The 19,145-nt window shown below is 56.2% G+C and overlaps 7 protein-coding genes across 7 annotated transcripts; 4 read left to right on the top strand and 3 right to left on the bottom strand.

Annotated features, from left to right (window-relative positions):
* Positions 1–1,167: 1,167 nt before the first annotated feature.
* On the bottom strand, positions 1,168–2,621 carry F5144DRAFT_490671 (uncharacterized protein; the record flags this gene model as incomplete). The annotated part of the gene is made up of 4 exons (XM_066785809.1): positions 1,168–1,493; positions 1,815–2,107; positions 2,203–2,414; positions 2,583–2,621. 4 exons carry the CDS (start codon positions 2,619–2,621, stop codon positions 1,168–1,170), a joined length of 870 nt encoding a protein of 289 aa, XP_066643272.1.
* A 1,159-nt stretch (positions 2,622–3,780) lies between these two features.
* On the top strand, positions 3,781–4,376 carry F5144DRAFT_548139 (uncharacterized protein; the record flags this gene model as incomplete). Its single annotated transcript, XM_066787509.1, has 3 exons — positions 3,781–4,014; positions 4,071–4,233; positions 4,285–4,376. The coding sequence occupies 3 exons, from the start codon at positions 3,781–3,783 to the stop codon at positions 4,374–4,376; spliced, it is 489 nt and encodes a 162-aa protein (XP_066643271.1).
* Positions 4,377–5,039: 663 nt separating this feature from the next.
* F5144DRAFT_548138 (uncharacterized protein) lies at positions 5,040–5,511 on the top strand (the record flags this gene model as incomplete). Its single annotated transcript, XM_066787508.1, has 2 exons — positions 5,040–5,107; positions 5,256–5,511. The coding sequence occupies 2 exons, from the start codon at positions 5,040–5,042 to the stop codon at positions 5,509–5,511; spliced, it is 324 nt and encodes a 107-aa protein (XP_066643270.1).
* A 1,851-nt stretch (positions 5,512–7,362) lies between these two features.
* Positions 7,363–8,634, top strand: F5144DRAFT_491193 (beta-lactamase superfamily domain-containing protein; the record flags this gene model as incomplete). Its single annotated transcript, XM_066785845.1, has 2 exons — positions 7,363–7,544; positions 7,611–8,634. 2 exons carry the CDS (start codon positions 7,363–7,365, stop codon positions 8,632–8,634), a joined length of 1,206 nt encoding a protein of 401 aa, XP_066643269.1.
* Positions 8,635–9,968: 1,334 nt separating this feature from the next.
* On the bottom strand, positions 9,969–12,244 carry F5144DRAFT_602875 (uncharacterized protein; the record flags this gene model as incomplete). Its single annotated transcript, XM_066791241.1, has 2 exons — positions 9,969–11,654; positions 11,711–12,244. The coding sequence occupies 2 exons, from the start codon at positions 12,242–12,244 to the stop codon at positions 9,969–9,971; spliced, it is 2,220 nt and encodes a 739-aa protein (XP_066643268.1).
* Positions 12,245–13,838: 1,594 nt separating this feature from the next.
* F5144DRAFT_241802 (glycosyl hydrolase family 92-domain-containing protein) lies at positions 13,839–16,964 on the top strand. The gene is made up of 5 exons (XM_066783369.1): positions 13,839–15,094; positions 15,144–15,294; positions 15,348–15,413; positions 15,465–15,937; positions 16,011–16,964. The coding sequence occupies exons 1-5, from the start codon at positions 14,004–14,006 to the stop codon at positions 16,687–16,689; spliced, it is 2,460 nt and encodes an 819-aa protein (XP_066643267.1). The 5' UTR covers positions 13,839–14,003; the 3' UTR covers positions 16,690–16,964.
* F5144DRAFT_241864 (uncharacterized protein) lies at positions 16,861–19,119 on the bottom strand. The gene is made up of 2 exons (XM_066783370.1): positions 18,794–19,119; positions 16,861–18,706 (listed from the first exon to the last, which is right to left on the bottom strand). The coding sequence occupies exons 1-2, from the start codon at positions 18,812–18,814 to the stop codon at positions 17,240–17,242; spliced, it is 1,488 nt and encodes a 495-aa protein (XP_066643266.1). The 5' UTR covers positions 18,815–19,119; the 3' UTR covers positions 16,861–17,239.
* Between the last annotated feature and the right edge of the window lie 26 nt (positions 19,120–19,145).

Below are 19,145 nucleotides of genomic sequence, written 5' to 3'. Positions count from 1 at the left end.
GGGAATCGCGGATACTGTGTAACGCAGGCAAATCAGGGTAGGACTGCTGGATGCAGGTCGATCGAGTTGTGGGTTGCCCGCGCGGGGTTGATCCGGAAAGCGGCAGTCTTGGGTGGTTTAAGTGGCGTGTTTGTGGTTGACGAGCAATGGTTGTGAGATGCTGAGATGCAGAAGATGCAGTGATGCGGGTGTCTCGGGAGATATACCCGGCGACTGACTCGAACCTGTTAGGGATGCAGAACAGACGAAGATGGAACCAACGGGGGGCTGCCGAGGGGAGAGGGTGAGATCCACTTACCTAACTAACGTTACTTACTCTGCCCCGACGCCGCAGAGGTGGATGCTGCCCTTGCTTCATTGTGGGCCGGGCCGTCTGAGATGAGATGGGCACCTTATTTTTAGGTGGTGTACGGTGCCCGCCTTGCCCGCCTTGCCTGCCTGTGAAGGGGGTTGTTGGCTGCGTCCATTGCAAACTGTCCAGATCATAGTGGTGTTCCTCCTTTCGGCAATGCTCCCACCCATGTCATGTCCCTTGTTGCTTGCCACCACCACCCATGCTCATGCGACTTATCCATGCTGCCTGTAGGTGTTCGGGGCGGGGATGCTTCCGTACATACAGATTACTTCGTACATACAACCCGATACAGATTGCGCGCCTAAGAGATGCAGATCACAGATGCTCTTCTTCCATGTCGGATCGGATGGCTCTTCAGATGGCATGCTGCAGCTTTGCAATTGAGCAAAAAGACCCTTGTCCCAGGGCGCCCGCATATGCCGGTGAGTTGCGACGGTCAAATCAGGGTATTCAATTCCAAAACTCCCAGATGCTTTCTCCACGCACCCATTCGCTACCGCCAGTCAAGTCCGACCAAAAAAAGCGCCGTCCAGCCACTGTCCTTGTGACCAAAAACCTAAACCCCACGCTGCACGAAAAAGAAGCCGACGCTGCCAGGATGCCGTGGGGTTCGGTTGACCGCCCCTCCGTCCCAAACTAATGCCGGCTGCCCAACCACCCGGATGTACATGTTAGACAGACAAAGTCCCATATCGCCACCTTCATGATTAGCCTTCCTTGATTTAACCCCATATTCATCTCAAAAGCCCCGGTATCGCATCCCCCTCACCGCCGCTTTCTGCGGGCATCCTGGCCACTGCAATGGCCGCTAGTTATGGTTGTGGTTGGTTCCACCCCTGCCCCGGGTACTGCTGCCCGGAATGGTAGGGCTGGGGGAACTGGCTATTCGCTAGTGGTGGTGTCGTCACCACGGGTGTGCCCCCCATCTCCGCCGGCGCCTCTGTCGACCCCGGTCGGAACTGATGAGAGCCGTCGAGTTCTTGGATCGGCACGGGGGGTGACGGCGCCAGCGCCGCATTGGGGAATGCCAGATGCGAAGGCGACTCCCAGTTGAAACCGCTGTGTCCACTGATCCTGGGGTCACTCATCCTGGGGTCGGGAGAACCGCCCCAGTCCTTCTTCGGCCAAGCCCCCGTATCTGGAGGGCTGCTGTAGTATGCAGTCGATTCTGGCCCCGACGGCGCCATCGAGGCGTGCCCATGCTGTGGCAGCATTGGGTGCGATTCTTCACCCACTTTCTTCCCCCGCCTGAAAAGCCAGTATCCCAGTCCGCCGAGGATCGCCAGTCCCCCGATGACGCCGACTATGATCCCGGCCATTGTGCCCGTGGACAAAGCCCCGCTTTGTTGTTCTTCGGCCGGCGGGGGTGTCGAGGTCGGCGTTGCAGTGGCCGTGTCGGTGCCGGTGGCCGAGGTGACCGTCTCGCCTGTGCTCGTTGCGGAGGTTGCGCTGGTCGTACTTGAGGCTGACGTTGCCGAGGAAGTCGTCGAGGAGGTACCTTCGGCGGCGTCCATGAACTCGCCCTCGGTGACGTTGATGGGCGTGTCCGAAGTGTCGCATGCATCTCGCATCGTCCGGTATACCGTCCTCAGATTGCCCTTGGACTCTTGCCCTATGCAGGCGGCGGCTGTTGTGATGAAGTCTCCGCCGTTTCGGCAGAAACATGCGTTCGTCTCAGCGACCGTTTTTGACTCACACTTGGAGCTGTCGGCGGCGTCGTAGAGACATTGTCGCGCCGGCGCCGGGTAGAAGCTGAAATCTACCACATCATCGGCAGCGCTCGACGAGGAGACTAGGATAAGCGCCACGAGCGCTGCCGGGAGGATACGTATTTGCTTGAAGCCGACCATTGTGGATATGTATAGCAGAGTGCCTCGCCGCGGTCGATCTGGTGGTCAATGGTGTGGCCAGACCTTCTGGGCCTTCGAAATTTGCCAAATCGAACTTTGGTTCCTGCGTGCGCCCGCCGGGTAGCTAGCGTCGGGTTACTCTCGTTGCGGCATGCGATGGCCAACCCGACCTCGGCCTCGGCGCTCTCTTCAAAGTTGTGCTGGACCGACTGCGAGGGAGGAGGTTGTGCGACAGCAAAGAAACAAACAAACTAGAGAGAATTCCAACAACGCGAGGCCTTTGCGACAGGCCCGGGTAAAGAGCAATCAAGCATTTGGATCAGCGACACCCCCCCAGGCGCCCTGAGGCTGAGCTGAGCTGGATGTGTGGGTCGAACCTTGTCGGGCACGGGTGACAGACGGGCAGACAGGGCCATGTCACGCAAAACACCCCACAATCTCAACTTCCTGGGGCGTCTCGTTCCCTGCTCCAATCATAACGGCGATATCGAATGTCGAAAAGACGGAGAATAAGTGAACACATGGCCGGAGTCTCTGTTTTCCGAAGGATATAGCAAGCATTGCCATCGTATCTTGTCGGCGAACCCAACAACCGACACAACCGACATCGCCAACAGCGATGATGGCTGAAAGGCAGCTAAGAGTCTCTCGAAGTGTGGCCAGGTTCCACCAACCGCACCAAGAAAGTTCCGCTGCCAACCCCCTCCGCTGAACAGGGGGGTCCGATATCTCGGTGCCTTGCCTTGCCAGGATTCCCGCATTCCCTCCACCGAAATAAATGCTGTGGCTGTGGCTGAACTCGTCAGGCTGTGGTCCTAGCGGCCAAATCAGTTTAGTGTAGTCGCGCTCGAAGCGCGGTCAAACGGTTTAGTCCTGCTGCATGTGTTGTGTTCACAGGGCCGGAAAGTTTGCGTCCAGCTCGGACCGACCTGCAGCCCGTCTGTGGCGATCGAGAGCAAGCCACCAAAACTGAGTGAGAAAGCTCATCTTCTATTTTTGGCAGCTGCTGTGGGGTTAGTAGAGGGGGCTCAATTTAACTCCGACCAACCTCACTTGAAGGCGCCATCGTTGGTGATGAATGGGCTTGACCTTGCATGTTCTTCAAGGAGCCAAGGAAATGCACGCAGGAGAATCCGAATCCAGGCTCTTGAGATTAAGGTCCTGAGAGCACCCAAGCCCCTCAGGTACCAGTCAAGGAAAGGCCGATGGCGGTCTCGCCCTTGCCTTCAATCTTCACTGTCGCAGCTGCGGGCAGGTGAAATGCGCCCAATCAGACCACATCGTGCTGTCTCTGTCAGCCAATTGTCCCTTCTTTGCGAGAAGGGACCCCGCCTGCTTTGTATGTCATGGCTGCCAAATGACGTAGCGGAGGAAGGCACATATCATTTCGTTTCGTTTGCGGAAACAACCAGAAGCCATCGTGGGTCAGCTTTGTGTTTAAGTTGGTTTTCTAATCACACACAACCAACCCCTTCCCATCTCTTGTCAACTGGGATCAACACCATCCACGCCAACCCACAACACGAATAAAAAAGCCAAAACATATCTGCTCAACCAGGTGGTACTTTGTGAATCATGGCTTCTTCCACTGGAAAGGGCATCGCCACCACGAACGAGGTGATCGAGAGCGCCGTCATCCGGGCTCCACTCTCGCACGTCTGGCATTTCATCAAGCTGCCCGACTTCCATAAGTTCTGGTCTGCGATCGAGAAGGCCGAGCACGTCAAGGGAACCAGCCACGAGACGGACGTGGTCAGGTGGACCTTCAAGGACGGCAGTGTCGTCGAAGTAAAGCAGGACGAGCACAGCGTGAGCATCTTGGCTCCCCCGTGATGCGTGTAGTCAACGATGTTGACAAATTACAGAACCTAGAACACTTCATCACGTACAGCGTCATCAACGCCGAGCCCAATTTGACGTACTCGAGCGTCGTGAGCACTATTCGCTGCTGGGCTGTTACCTCTGGCGAGCTGCAAGACACGACCTTTGTCCGCTGGACATCCAAGTTCTCGAGCGATGCCGACATCGGTAAGCCCCCGCGGACCTTTTGTCTCCAGATCTTGGACTAACTTTCTCCAGGCGTCATTGAAGATGCCAAGTACAAGCGCCGTGATGCATTGAAGGACCTTGCTGCGGCTGCTGCCAAGATGGTGAAGGAGCATTCGAAGTGAAAGGAGAACACCGACTTCCACCCTTGGTGAGGTCGTTGGGAAAGGAAGGCTGGTTTAAATCCCAACACTTGGCTAAGGCGATTACCGTCAACATTGTTTGAGAGGTCTAAGCGACGTGTCGTGTTATTGATACAACTCCCCACGCAATTCCGTTATGAATTCATTAACGAGGGACACGAATGGAAAAGCATTTCACTCGACATTGCGAGCCTGTTGCGATTGATTTCCTCCTTTTTTATGAGAAGCACCTTGGCTGCGAGGACTCCATGTCATACTCCCAAGTTCTCGAGGCCCATGGTATGTGTGCAGCTCGTGAGCGTCCCCTTTGAGAAACGACCACGGGGTTTCAAATGTGTTCAATTCATCCGTTCTTTCCCAATCCCTCGGCTTTGGCGTTTGCGCGGCGGCTTCGTTCGGAAGACAGCCTAGGTGAGTCATGAGAACCAAGTCAATGTGTTCGTTCGTCACTTGTGCCCTCTTGCGCACGCTGGCAGAGTTACATAAAGAAATTCAAAGTGCCTATAACACCTTGCTTCGGTACCCATTTTTTACAGCAAACCTCGAATTACTGCCCGACTAGCCCGTTGTTTCTTACCACCACTGGCAATCATTGACCACACATCAACTCGACTTGACCAACAGACCACCTAGCCATAGCGAAGGATGACATCCTTCGTCTACTCGCCGGCCATGGCCAGCGTCTTCGTTCCCAAATTTACCACTCACTCCGGGTAAGCAACACACCACCTACCCATCCACAAGCGCATCATGCATTCCCAAGCATCCCACCACCACTCCCACCAACCCTCCTACCCCATGACTCACTCACTCACACCCAAATCCACCCATCAACTAACACCGCAATTCAACCAACCACAGTTCACAAGCACCCCCCCTCCCCTCAGTCATCATCCCGACATCAACCATCACCTACATCGGCGGGACCCCTGCCCCGCCTCCGCCGCCGCCCATCTTCTTTGGCGCCGCCGTACAGCCCGCGCATACTCATACCCACTCCCATACCCATACCCACACCACTGCCTTGCCGTGCTACGGCGCTGCTGTGGCGTTTTTTCCGCCGCCGCCGCCGCCGCCGCTGATGCAGATGGATGTGCCGCAGAGGTATGCGCCTTGAGTGCCCAGTTGCGTGGGGGGGTAAAGATTGGGGAGGTGGTTTTGGGGTTGAGTTTGGGTGCTGGCCCCTGGGGATGATTGAGGTATGTGGTATTTTCTTTTTCTTTCGAGTTGGTTGTTTGTAAGGTGGGATGAGTGCTGATTGGGGGTGTTTGGGGGACTGTAGTAGGGCTTTTCCTGGCTTTGGCTTTCCTCAGATTTCTTTCCATTCCTTTTTGGCAATGCAAGGGGATGGATATATCGGAGGGTTAGGCGGGGATTTTCGCGTTGCTGGACAGCTGGGAGAGACGTTCATTTTTGGGTGTTCTTATTTCTCGGGGAGTTTAGTAGGTAGTTGGCCCTACAAAGGCGCACCGTTCTCTTTGCTCATTGTTTGCTCCTGTGGTTTTGATAGTGCCGTAGCAGATGTTGCGTTGCTTTCTGCTCTTATTTTACGGCATGTTCTTCGAAGCCCACTCCCTGTCTTTACTTCTAGCCATCTTATAAGTACCATGCACCTTATGAAGTAAGAGCTACCTATGTTGATGCTTAGGTACCTAGACCATTTGTGTTGTATTATGTTATGCCCAAGGCCACTGAGTATGGGTATGAGTTTCCATCCCAACCTTGCCTCCCCTGCACCACAATGTCAATGCTTCCCCATTGAACAACTCGATTTCCGAACACATAACCAAACGGCGCCGAGGAGGAGGAGTGGTGCAGTGGTTAACCGCAACAACGAGTTTCTCAAAAACCAGGAAATGTGGATCGTGCGTAAGTCAGACCACGCCTTCGACTCAATTGTTTTGCATTTTTCTGCTTTTTGCAATGGACTTGATCTTCCACTTAGCTACCTACCTACCCACGCGCCACCTACCCCTCGTTCCAACTTTTATCGCATTCCGATGCCAGGTTAATTACCACTGGCCCGCTGCGGATCAGACACTTACATTCCTTCCCTTGCCGTCCGCATCTACTACCCCGTCAAGAATAAAGTCATTTTCACAGAGATAGGGCCAACGAAGTAGCGTTACTACCCGAGCGCCCAGCAAGCAAAGGGATCATTTGTAGACAATGATGAAAGGTCCAAATAAGGACTTTTGAGCGGGTATACTGAGTGGGCAGGGGTTTAGTATAATTAACGAAACCGAGTTCGAATCTATGGCGAAACAAGTAAACAACCTACAATATCAAGCTTAGTGACTTTGGGGATTGGCTCTGGAAGTTCTCGAGGATGGATCATATTATATACGAATATAGAGAGATAAGCAGATTATTGGCGTGGGAGACAACATCATTCGTTGGCATGTTGCCATCTACGGGTGCGGTTAAGGTAGGGTATGGTATGTACCTACTTGGCGCCCTCGGCACGATGGAAGTCCCAGCGGTAGGTTCCACAGGCGGCCCCTCGGCCACGGGCAAACTTTGCAGTCCGGGCCCAGTCAGTCTCCGCCGCAAAACTCCCCAAAAAATCTGGCCGGGCATCGGAAGCCGGAGATAGGGGCTTTAGGCCCGCTCGGGCCGGAAATCGTGCAAAATATTGTCGAAAAAGGCAGCAAAAACATACGTATGGCATGCTAATGGCGCAGTTCACAGGCCCGGGTTGCATGATGCAGTAACGAGCGTATTGGCCCGAAGCCGAGTCTCAGGTGATACAAAGCCACGCGTTGTCAAGGTCCGAGACTGTCTGGGAATCTGATAGTTAAGGGCGGTCGTTTGCAGCTTGTTGCGTGCCAGTGGTCTCTTGCCGTTTGCAATGGAACGGGTTGCCACAAGACTCGCTCGTTCCTTCGCCTTCAAATCCAGGCCACCAACTGCTATTGCTTTGCGCGCATCCGTTTCCTTCTCAACTGTTGCCGCCGCCGCCGCATCCATGGCCGCGTACTCGAGCGTCGTTTCCAAGGTGGAGGGGACGGATATCCCCGAAGATGCCCGTCTCGCTCCTCACCATGTCAAAGGGAGTAAGGGGGAAATCGTCAAATTCCGAAACCCACACCCATCCGCCGGCGGCGGCCCGCCCAGCTCGCCGTTTGTAGTTGGCGGCCAGATCATCTGGTAAGTAAAATAAATACCTACTTTAAGTAATGCGGATGTATAGCCGGGGTTATTGACATGATGCAGGGCCCGTCTCACAGGCGCCATGCCAACCCCTGACGTCTCAAACGTCAAAATCCCCGTCGTCAAGCCCGAGTTCTTGTCGGAACGGACCGGGTCAACAGCGCTTCGAGCCACCTGGCTTGGTCATGCCTGCTATTTCGTCGAGTTTCCCAGCGGACTGCGGGTGCTCTTCGACCCAGTATTTGAGGACCGCTGCACGCCGGTGCAGTGGCTCGGCCCCAAGCGGTATTCGCCGCCGGCATGTTCGCTCTCGGAGCTGCCGCCTATCGACGCCGTGGTGATTTCGCACTCGCACTACGACCACCTCTCGCACACGAGCGTGCAGGAGCTCGCGAAGCGGAACCCCAACGCCCAGTTCTTCGTCGGCCTGGGGCTGGAGAAGTGGTTCCGCGCCAGCGGCATCCCCAACGTGACCGAGATGGACTGGTGGCAGGACGCCGACCTGGTCCTGCAAAAGGACAAAAACGAGACCACCGCAGCGGCGGCAGCCGACGACAAGTCCGCGCCCGGCACCATCTCGGCGCGCATCACCTGCCTGCCGTGCCAGCACTCCTCGGGCCGAACGGGCCGGGACCAGGACCACACGTTGTGGGCGTCGTGGGCGGTCAAGTCGGGGGACAAGTCGGTGTGGTTCGGGGGCGACACGGGCTACCGGCGGGTGCCCAAGACGGCGCACGCGGCCGAGGTGGACGACTACGGGCCCGAGTACGAGGCGCTCCCGCGCTGCCCGCAGTTCCGCCAGATCGGCGACCTGCGCGGGCCCTTCGACCTCGGCCTGATCCCCATCGGCGCCTACAAGCCGCGCTGGCTGTTCAGCTGGATGCACGCCAACCCCTACGACGCCGTCGAGATCTTCAAGGAGACCCGCTGCAAGCGCGCCATGGGCATCCACTGGGGCACCTGGGTCCTGACGTGTGAGGAGGTTGAGGAGCCCCCCAAGCTGCTGAAGGAGGCCCTCAAGACGAGCGGGCTCCCTGAGACGGGTGCGTTTGATGTTTGTGCTGTGGGGGAGACGCGCGAGTTTTGATCAGGTCAAGACCACTTCCCGGGGACATTTGTGGGTTTCTCTACGGTTGGCGCAGTGCATCCTCGGTTACCAAGGACAAGGCCTTTATGTCCACCTTCTCTCTTGTGTTCTTAGCGGTGTAACTCTACTCATGATAACTATCGTCATTATCTTGAACCCCAAGGCAACCAACGGTTAACTACCCAAGTACTCTATCTCTCGCTTACTTCTCGTTTTGCACCTGGCTTGACTCTGTGACAGTAACTCCATCTCGCACCACGGGTAAAGAAGCTGGTGCAAATAGCATCGGACAGCTCCCCAACCCCCGTCCCCATCCCAATCCCCGTCCAAACCCTCTTGTACCCCTATCTCCGCCCAAATCACATGCCAACAGAGCCACCCCCTACCCGCAACCGGAAACCCAAAAACCCGCGCTCCGAACCGACCGTTCCAGACCCCCCAAGCAAAACAACCCCCCCAACCGCCCCTAACCCCCGCCCCCGCCCCCGCCCCCATCCACCACGGAGAAACCCCACCAGGCAGTTGCGGGCGGGAGACCACGCCCCACTGATCGGCCGGCCGCTCCCGCGTCGCCACCACATCATGCGCCCGTGGCTCGGGTGGCCAGGGCTGGGGCCAGGAGCTTCCTCGCGATTGATGGGTTGACTTGCTCGTTCGGCAACCATGGGCGGGTGATGCACTGTGCTAGTTAGGAGAGTTGGGGGGGTTATCCACACGGGGTGGGGGGCCAAGGGTGGCTCTGGGGTTTGGGGTACACAGTGCGGTGTTGGGTGGTTGAGTGATCGAGTACCTAAACAAACAAACAACCGACCATTTTTATTCATTTATTTAACTAAGACCACAATATGCACTAACCACCCAAAAAAAAAAAAAAAAGACAACAATGGATTCACGAAGTAAACAAACGCCGAGAAAAAGCAAAAGCTCACCGGCCAGCCCCCTTCGGGAAGGGAGGTGGCCGGCTACGAAACCCCCGGTGGGATTTCTCCGTGAGACTTAAGGGGGAGAGTCCCCTTAAATCCTCGCCCGAGGCATCGCTCGAACCTGCAACCTCTCGGAGGATTTACACAGCAAACAGCTTTGCCCGGGGCGGGAGGACCACCGCCAGTGCCAATTAAGCCACTGCCATTTGGGCGGTGGTCCTCGTTGAAGACTTGCAGGAAAGAACTTGTACATATAGTGTGCAACGCCGAACCATGATTATGCATTTTCGTGACCAAATTCAGTATCATACAAAGGCTTTGCATTCTGGGTGCTGTTTTCCCATCCCAAAAAATGCAACATCATCAATCGATCTCTCCTCATGCCTGAGATCTCATCCACCAAAGCCCTTCTCAAAAACACTCCCCCTCCGCCGGCGTCAGAACAAGAATCACCCAGCCCACCTTCCCTTCACCATCCTTCAACGCCACCCAGCTGCTAACAATCCTCTTCAGCGCACCCCTTCCCCCAGAAGACAAAACATGACTCAAGAACCCCGCTCCCCGGTCCAACGAGCCACTGACTCTCGGCCTAGCATCGCCGGGGGGCAGTGCCTCCCCCGACGACGTCGCCGACCCCGAAGTGGTGCCATTGATCTGGATAATCGGCGCCCCGCTCTTCGCCCCCCTCGCCGATCCCTCGGGGCTGCCCACTCGCACCATCAGGTCGGCGGTGACACTCTCCCCGCGGTCGAGCCTGGCTAGCACCTCAGCCTTGAATGTGCGATCGAGGGTGGGCGAGTTGAAGTGTGACGAGAGCACCGAGAAAATGTCGCTGCCGAGGAGGGAGGACTCGGGCGGCTGGGAGTGGGGTTGTGGCTGCGGCTCGAGACCGAGGAGGGAGAGGGCATGAGAGGAGCAGAAGGATACCGGCAGCCGGGGGGGAGCGCTACGGGCGAGTCGCTTACTTCCGGACTGCTGTCGACGATTGTTGGTGGTTGACGGCGGGTGGGGGCTGGTGTAGCGCATGACTAGGAAGCGAGAGTACGGAGTACTATTCTCGTCGAGCTGCTGTTCCGACGGACGGCGCTGATGGAGCTCCATATGTGCGCTAAAGGGGCTGGGAGGAGGGCCGTTCCGGGAGGCCTGGGGTGGTGATGAGTTGTCGTCGGTTGCGGGCTCCGAGGCCGTGCTGCGGTGTTCAGGGGAAGTGGCACGCGGGGAGGGCGCCTTGCGGTGGAGGCGGTGGAAGAAACGCCAGCGGCGCGAACCTGGCTTTTCTTCGTGCTTTTCTTCATGCTGGTCATTGGAGCTGGGGAGTTCTAGTTTGTCGGAACTCTGCCGTGCTGGCCAGATCGGGGATGTTGGAGATTCGGGTGATAGTGTGGGCTGTTCTTTTCGAGGCGGACCAAAGTTCAAGACGCCCATGATCTCCATGTAATCAGACCCCATATTCTCCGAGACATTGACCTGGGCGCCGAGGAAATAACGCACAGTCCCATTTTCCATGAGAGGGCAAATGAATAAGAGATTCCAATAGGGAGTCCCGTCGGGGCGGTAGTTGATGAGTAGCTCGGTAGCCTCCCTTCCAGACATTACGGCTTGGCTGAGCCGGAATGCCGCTGTCGCTTCGGTAGCAATCCCTTGAAGGAGGCGGCAATTCCGCCCAACAAGTTGCCTCCGCGAATACCCTGACATGGCCAAGAGCCCATTGGACGCGAAGACGACGGGATTGTCGGGCTGATACGGGTCGGTAAGACAGAAAGCTTCGCCAAGACCGGGGTAAGGGGTGTTGGTCTCGCCGGTCAAGGAACGGTTTGACGTCAACGAAGTCGTCAAACGCCGAGAGAGCTGGTATTTGACAAACTCTGGGTAAAGGCTCTTGGACAATCGGTCCTCGGCGGTAGACTTTGCGTCCCGATAAACTTTGTCAAGGGCCGGTAGCGCTGATCTTGCACAGTACTTGATGTCCGACTTGAGAGCACCAGCCACCTCTGATGAGAGCTCGAGCGGCGAGGTTGCGGTTGTGCCGGTGAAGTTCGAGGATATGTAACTCATGGAAGAGATTAGGTTTCCGAGTGCCCGAGAATATTCTTCCACCTGTAATCGGATTAGCATGTTGGCGTCGTGACGTTGGGGATGCGAGGCGCAATCACCTTGCGCAAGAAGTCGATATCCGACCCGTCATGTCTGGTTTCTGCAAACGCACAGAGCCTCCGAACCGTCCCTTTATTGGAAAATGCCAATTTGACCACGGCTGGCTCGAAAAAGTCAGGGATGACCTTGCCGTTGGACACGAACCCGCCCAGTTCTGGGCTGAAGCTGCGATCCAAAGCGAAGTCCTCCACACTACTGTTGCTATCGAAGCTCAACGCCCTAGCGGGAGGATGCCGAGCAGACGCCGGACCAGCCGAGTTCGAGTATTTGCGATGACGGAAGGCAGCTTGATTTGTGTGCAATGCCAGGCCTGAATCGCTTCTCAGTCGATGGTGGGAATTTGTCCGCGGGGGTTGAGCTGGCTTGGAGCTCGGGGGCGGCGACAGAGCCGTCATGATAGGGTTGCTCCATTGTCTGTCGTATTGTTGGGGCAACACTAGGACCGGATTCGACTTGCTGTTGCGGCTGACCCTGCTGAGGTTGTCCCCTAACGTGGGTAGAGAATCGGCTGTATTCGACCTTACAGGCGGCATGATGTCAGAGGGGAATCGCCCCTCAAATCTTGCGAAGGCCTGCGCTCTGTGCCAGATGCAGTCGAGTGTGCGAAAGAGCAAAAGACAACTGCCAAAGCTGTATGGCAAGTCGCTTTGAGATCTAACGAACTCGAGGAGGTAAACAACGGGCAACGGCGTTCTTATAAAGGGCTGCTGGAGCGAACTGCAAATTGGCCTGGCGATATGCTCCCCTGATAACAATGACTCGCGATATGGGCCCCGCGGTCAACTCCGCCAGCGAGAGCCGGACGATCGCGACCTTGGGACGTGGGTGGCGCGGTCTGACGAACGAGTGGAGATCGGAAGCTCGATCCAGGCTGCGTTTGAAGCCGCCTCATTGAGCGGCATGGGCGCCGCTATTATGCGCGGGGCCGCCACGTCGTTTGCAGAAATGTCATGGTATACCGTCTTGTTGGCTCAGTGCATACCGTGCAAACGCGAAAACCCGTGACTGGCATCTTGGAGCCGTCGCTGCTATCCGTCTCATCGATGGTTCAGGACGCTGAAAATAAAGCTGGCCACCTGTCTACTCTAGCTAGCAAACCGCTTCCGTGACAAATTTTCGAAGCCGTCTAACTCGAGCGATGCCGTCTAACGCCATTGTGATTAGACATCATTCTTGAAGTGGGTGGAGAGAAAAGCCCACCGTTGAGGTTATGCTCATCCTCCATGGTACTTGTTTCGGAATCTGACTTAGAGATCGGGTATCTGCGTCTGCCGTGATACATGGATAATTCGGTGCCATGGATGGTTGGGTGATGGTCGTTGCACTGTGCCCGGCTGTGTGCAACCGAAAAACTTAACCTGGGGAGAACCTAGAGTTCTGGACCTGGTTTGCAGACTGTGTGGGTATAAAGGGGTCAGTGGGTAGCCTGGAATACTACCGTCTGAAAAAAGCATCCCCGCGATCGTTCGACATTCTGAAAGTTGGGACGATGTCAGTATTTGGAGTCAGTGGGTGGTGGCGTCGGGACGGTTTCGAATCGGTGGGAGTGGAAGTGGGGGCGGGGGATCGCCGGGATCTCTCGGCAGTGGGTCCCAGCGCGGCCCTGGCTGCTGATAACCCCTGCAGCAGAAAGATAGGCGCCAAAAAGGGCAAGTGGACGCACCACAGACTTCATCAGGTAATTTCACCTCCTCACTGAACCGTCCACTGAACCGTCCACCGAATCGTCCATGTTCGAACCGTCCTTTGGTTTCGGGGTTACTGCGATGCGCTCGGTGGGGTTACCTTTTTGTTAAACGTATCATCATGGATCCTTTCCCGCATTCCAACAGCGCATCCTGCAATGCACATCGATCCCCCAATGTTGCTGTGACCTCGCGCAGTTGACATGATAGATAATTGAGGATTAGGAATGATGTTGGTCAGTCGACATGGCACAAACTGGAAGGTGGTCGCCGGCATGCATCAGTTCCAGGTTCTCTCCTCGGGTTGGGCATGTCGCGCAAGACCACGAGACACAATTTAATTTCGGACCGTCACTTCTGGATCTGCACGGGTACCTTCCGGATCTGTATCACCCTTCTGTGTAAACACACCTCACCTTTGAAGCAGGTACATATGTAGGTGCTCAGGGGTTTGGGCATGCTGTGAGATGACCATGTCTGTTGCTGTCCGACGCTCCGTCGTTCATAAGGTGACGGCCCAACCATCAGACACTCCTGGAGGTTCGAACCCTCGGACTGGCAGCTGCCTCATACCTAACAGTCACCCCCTATTTCCGCGTTCACCATCATGGCCTTGTTCCTCATCTCGGGCTGGTTGGCCCTAATGGGCAAGGCACAGGCTCGGGACACCTTTGACCCTCTCGCATACGTCGACCCGTTGATCGGGGCCAGCAACGGCGGCAATGTATTTCCCGGCGCTTCGATGCCATATGGTATGGCCAAGGCCGTTGCCGACACCAACAGCGGGAGCAGACAGGGCGGCTTCACTATGGATGGATCCCCCGTGACAGGCTTCAGCACGATGCACGACAGCGGTACCGGAGGCAGTCCCAGCTTGGGAAACTTTGCCCTCTTCGCCTACACAAACTGCCCCAACGGGGACATCAACCAGTGTAGCTTCCCCAAGAAAACCCGTGCTGCGCATGGGCGCTTCAAGAACAGCAACGTATCGGCGAAGCCGGGGACCTTTGGCATCACGCTAGACAGCGGCATTCGAGCCGAGATGACCACGACCCATCACACCTCGCTTTTCAAGTTCTCCTTCCCCAGCGTCGGGCCGGACAATGAACCAGCCCAGCCTCTTATTCTCCAGGATCTCACAGACCTGGCTGACTCCAGGCAGGACAATGCTACGGTTACCGTGGACCCCGTGACGGGCCGCATAACTGGGAGTGCCCGCTTCCTGCCCAGCTTTGGCACCGGGACTTTTGTTTTGCATTTCTGCACCGACTTCTCTGGCGCCGATGTTATGAACAGCGGTATCTTTGTCGACAGCCGGGCCAGCACCGAGGTCCACGACCTCACCATCTCGAGATCCATCAACGGTTACCCACTTCCCGGGGGTGCCTTTGTGAGGTTTAATTCGGGTGCCGAGCCCATACTCGTCCGGACTGCTACCAGCTTCATCAGTGCTCAGCGGGCTTGCGAGCATGCCGAGCGAGAGATTCCGGACTTTGACTTCACTGCCGTCTCGGAGGCTGCAACAGAGGCATGGAGGGAGAAGATGAGCCCCATCAGGGTGTCGACAAACCAAGTTGACGGCTCAATGTTAACGAATTTCTACAGCGGCATCTATCGGACCATGATCAATCCGCAGAACTATACGGGTGAGAATCCGCTGTGGTCTAGCAGCGAGCCGTACTTTGACTCTTTCTACTGGTACGATACTTCCTTGGAATGCTTGTGGTTGTGGCTAAATGATAGTTAGTCTGTGGGACCAGTTCCGATCACAGCTCCCTCTACTGGCCATTACGGATCCCTTGGCTCTGACTGACATGGTTCGCTCGCTCATTGACACCTACCGTCACTTGGGGTGGCTCCCCGATTGTCGTATGAGTCTAAACAAGGGTTACACTCAAGTGAAGAGCACCGCAGTCCCCTTGTTTCAGGAACCCACAGCTCACCTTGCCAGGGCGGCTCCAACGCTGACGTTGTGCTGGCGGATGTTTATATTAAAGGGTTGAGGGAAGGCATTGACGTAAGGTTCTATTTGTTGTTACTGCTATGAGTGGGCACTGACGGCGGATAGTGGGACGATGGGTATGCGGCCGTCGTGAAGGATGCCGAGGTCGAACCTTACGACTGGTGCTGCGAAGGCCGAGGAGGCCTCGACAGCTGGAAGTCCCTCGGCTACATCCCGGTCCAGGACTTCGACCACAAAGGCTTCGGTACCATGACGAGAAGCGTCTCGCGGACGCTCGAGTACGCCTACAACGATTTCTGCATTGCTCAGATGGCCGCCAGGCTCGGCAAGGATAGTGACAAACAGAAGTACATCGAGTCCAGCGGCAACTGGGAAAATCTCTTCAAAGCAGATCATGTCTCAAACTGGTGGAACGGCAGCGAAACCGGCTTCACGGGCTTCTTCCAACCCCGTTACCTCAACCAAACATGGGGCTACCAGGACCCCCTAAACTGTAGCAACCTCGACTCCTTCAGCGTCTGCTCCCTACAAAACACCGGCCGTGAGACCTTTGAAAGCAGCATCTGGGAATACGGCTTGTAAGCACCCGCCCCCCTTTTCTCCCCACCCCACAACAACCCACTCACTCACCAACCCCCCCACCCCATCCAGCTTCGTCCCCCACGACCAAGCCTCCCTCATCACCCTCTACGGCGGCCCCACCGCCTTCATCTCCCGCCTCAACTACCTGCACGACCACTCCATAACCTACATCAGCAACGAGCCCTCCTTCCTCACCGTCTTCCAATACCACTACGCCGGGCGCCCAGCCCTCTCCGCGCTCCGCTCCCACTTCTACATCCCCGCCTTCTTCTCCCCGACCCCCGCCGGCCTCCCGGGAAACGACGACAGCGGCGCGATGGGCTCCTTCGTGGCCTTCGCCATGATGGGCCTGTTCCCCAACCCGGGCCAGGACGTGTACCTGATCACGCCGCCGTTTTTCGAGGAGGTGAATATCACGCACCCGCTGACGGGGCGCACGGCGACGGTGCGGAATGTGAATTTTGATCCGGCGTATGCGGCCGTGTATGTGCAGAGTGCCACGCTGGATGGGAGGCCGTATACGCGGAACTGGGTCGATCATAGTTTTTTTACGGAGGGGAAGGAGCTGGTGTTGACGCTGGGGCGGAATGAGAGTTCGTGGGGTACGAGGGTGGAGGATTTGCCGCCGAGTTTGGGGGAGTATCAGGAGTTTGGGACGGGGGTTGGGGGGAACGGTTCGACTCGGAGGACGGCGGCCGGAGCGGGTTTGTGGAAGAGGGGGGTTCCTGGGAGTCAGTTTGGAGGGTAGATGATGGGTCGGGAATGTGAGGGACACATGCGTGGGATAGAGGATCTAATGTTGTGGCGAGCTTGGGTAATGGATATGGCGGGTTCGGCGAGATGAAGTAGGAATCCGGATCACTATATGCCTCGTCGCTAATACCATCGGTTCACGATCGCCGGAGATTCTCCGACAAACACGTTCAAAACTAACAACAAGCCGTTGTACTCTAGCCATCCGTTGAGAAGCAACACTAGAGGTAATACGGGTATCTAATTGGGAGTCCCAACGTGATACCCCTGCTCTGGAACCCTTTCTTTCCCCCTTGACGCCAATCCCCATTCCTTACACCTTCCGTGCCGCAATACCCCGTGTAAATGATGATGCCCCCACCCCTCCGGACCTTAGACCGTTCAAGATATTGTAAGAAAGCAAGACATGATTTCATGAACAAGGCCGACGGACAAGCCATTATTGTAACACAGGCACCACGGTATCAGGAGCAATCCTGTCGCGATGGTCCTTCATCCCACCACCAAAATACAAAACATATGGGTCTACAGCTTTCATCCATTGATCAATGCTCGCCTGAAGGGGGGTGCATGACATCACAATGGGGACAGACGAGGTCAGATATGTCGTATTCGTCATCTTCTTCATCGTACCCTAGAGGGTCGATTTTAAGGCCAGTGAGCCGGTCGAACTCGGCCCAATCGCGCTCCCCGGTGAGCTTATGGCGAGGTATCCGCTTAAATAGTGTCCGGCGTTCCTTCCAGGGGGATTCCGGGTGTCCCTCCTCCTTGGGGGCCGGTGGCATTCTGTAGTGTCCGGCGTGGCTATGGCGGTGGTGGGTATGGGAGGGCTGTGGAGCTGCCGACTTGTTTTTACTGCGCGCATACTCGTCTGCAAGGGCCTTCCACGAACGGACTACCTTGGCATCCCAAGATAACATCCAACGCGAGCGGGGTGGCATCTGGTTATGCGGGGGTTTTACCGTCTGGCGGAGTTGGTTCCCAGAGTAGACGTAGGTGGCGTCTGATTTGAGAACGAGGCCCTCATCCTTAACCATCCCAGATAACTCGGATACCAGCTCATCGCCGAGATCGCAGGTCGGGAGGCCGGTCAGTTGCAATTCGTTCAGTGTGCAACCCAGATCGTGCGATGCAAAGCTGTGAAGAAAGGACCCTGAGCCTGGGCTGAGAAAGCTCTCGGGGAAGTTGACAAAATCCATCCTTAACGTCTCCAAGCTAGGCAAGAGACGAGGGCGCGGTTGCCCTTTGGGGTGATGGGGGTCAAAAGGCGGCCGCATCGCGTCGAGAAAGTCTACGACTTGCTCCCACGTGTAGCTGCGGAACCCCTTGCGGGCGAGGTTCTCCTCCTTAATTCGCAGGGTCGTCTTCAAATTGATCGTTTTGGAGTACGTGTCGGCCGTAGAAGGATAGGGGGCGAGATGTTTCCGCTCTTCGTCGTCGTAATAGCGTGCGATGATGCGGAAAGTGGCGTACTTGATACCTTTGCGGTGTTCAAGGCTCAAGCTGGCGAAGTTGCGCAAGGCTACATGGCTTGTGAAGATGAACGTGTTATTGTTCCAGAGAAAGCGAGTGCCCTCGATCAGGTAGGCTTTACAGGTCGCCAGGAAGCCAATCGCAATCTGGTTATCGGCCGTTCTTTCGGCGGCTGACAGGGTGTCTCGGTTCGACTTGGAGAGAGGGTCGATGATCGGCGTCTTGCTTGTTAAGGCGTACTCCAAGATGTAAAGCTGGATCTCTACGGGAAGCATGGGCAGATGTGAATTTGGTGGCGAAAGTGACACCGAACCCTTGGATTTGCGAGTCCGAGACCGCTTCGGAGAAGACCAAACGCCTCTAGTCCGATCATCCCGATCGAGAGTCAACCGAGGATCCCAAGAGATGCCGTTCTCTCGCAAGAGCTTTTTGAGGCGCAGGTTTTCAACCTCGAGTAACCGATTTTGAGCGCGGGTGGGCTCGTCATACCAAGCCCTGGCCTGCTCTTCTTGATCGCGTTCCTCACCCGGCAAGACGCTCTATAAAGCATCAGTAACGTCCTAGTACCTCCCATGTGAGGCCGAGCACATTGCTGGCAATGGCGTGCGGGGGCAAATTTAACTCACGGTCTCTGGGTCCCAGCTCATCTTCGTCGGTGAGGGGAAAAAGCGGCGACTGAGAAAAGTGGGCAAGCGATTGATCTGGAAAGTCGCGGTCGGCGTGTTAAATGGCGGGGTCGCTGCAACAAATGTTGGGCCGATACCTAAAAGGACAATGAGTGTCGCTCGGGATGATGAAACGCGTAGTTGGCCGTTTGTTGGGGAAAGTCGTCGGTTGCACAAAAAACTGATCGGCTGATGGAGAAGAACGATGTGCCGCCGCTGACGGCGTAAGAATGTGCGCGTGGGATGAATGGATGGAAGCCTCAGCTCTAGCCCTCAACGACTGAGAAAAGTCCAATGTTGAAACGTGAGAAAT

Source organism: Chaetomium tenue, assembly GCF_020726465.1.
Source record: "Chaetomium tenue strain MPI-SDFR-AT-0079 chromosome Unknown F5144scaffold_4, whole genome shotgun sequence".
Taxonomy (NCBI): Eukaryota; Fungi; Ascomycota; class Sordariomycetes; order Sordariales; family Chaetomiaceae; genus Chaetomium; species Chaetomium tenue.
This window is presented reverse-complemented; position numbering and strand designations above follow the sequence as displayed.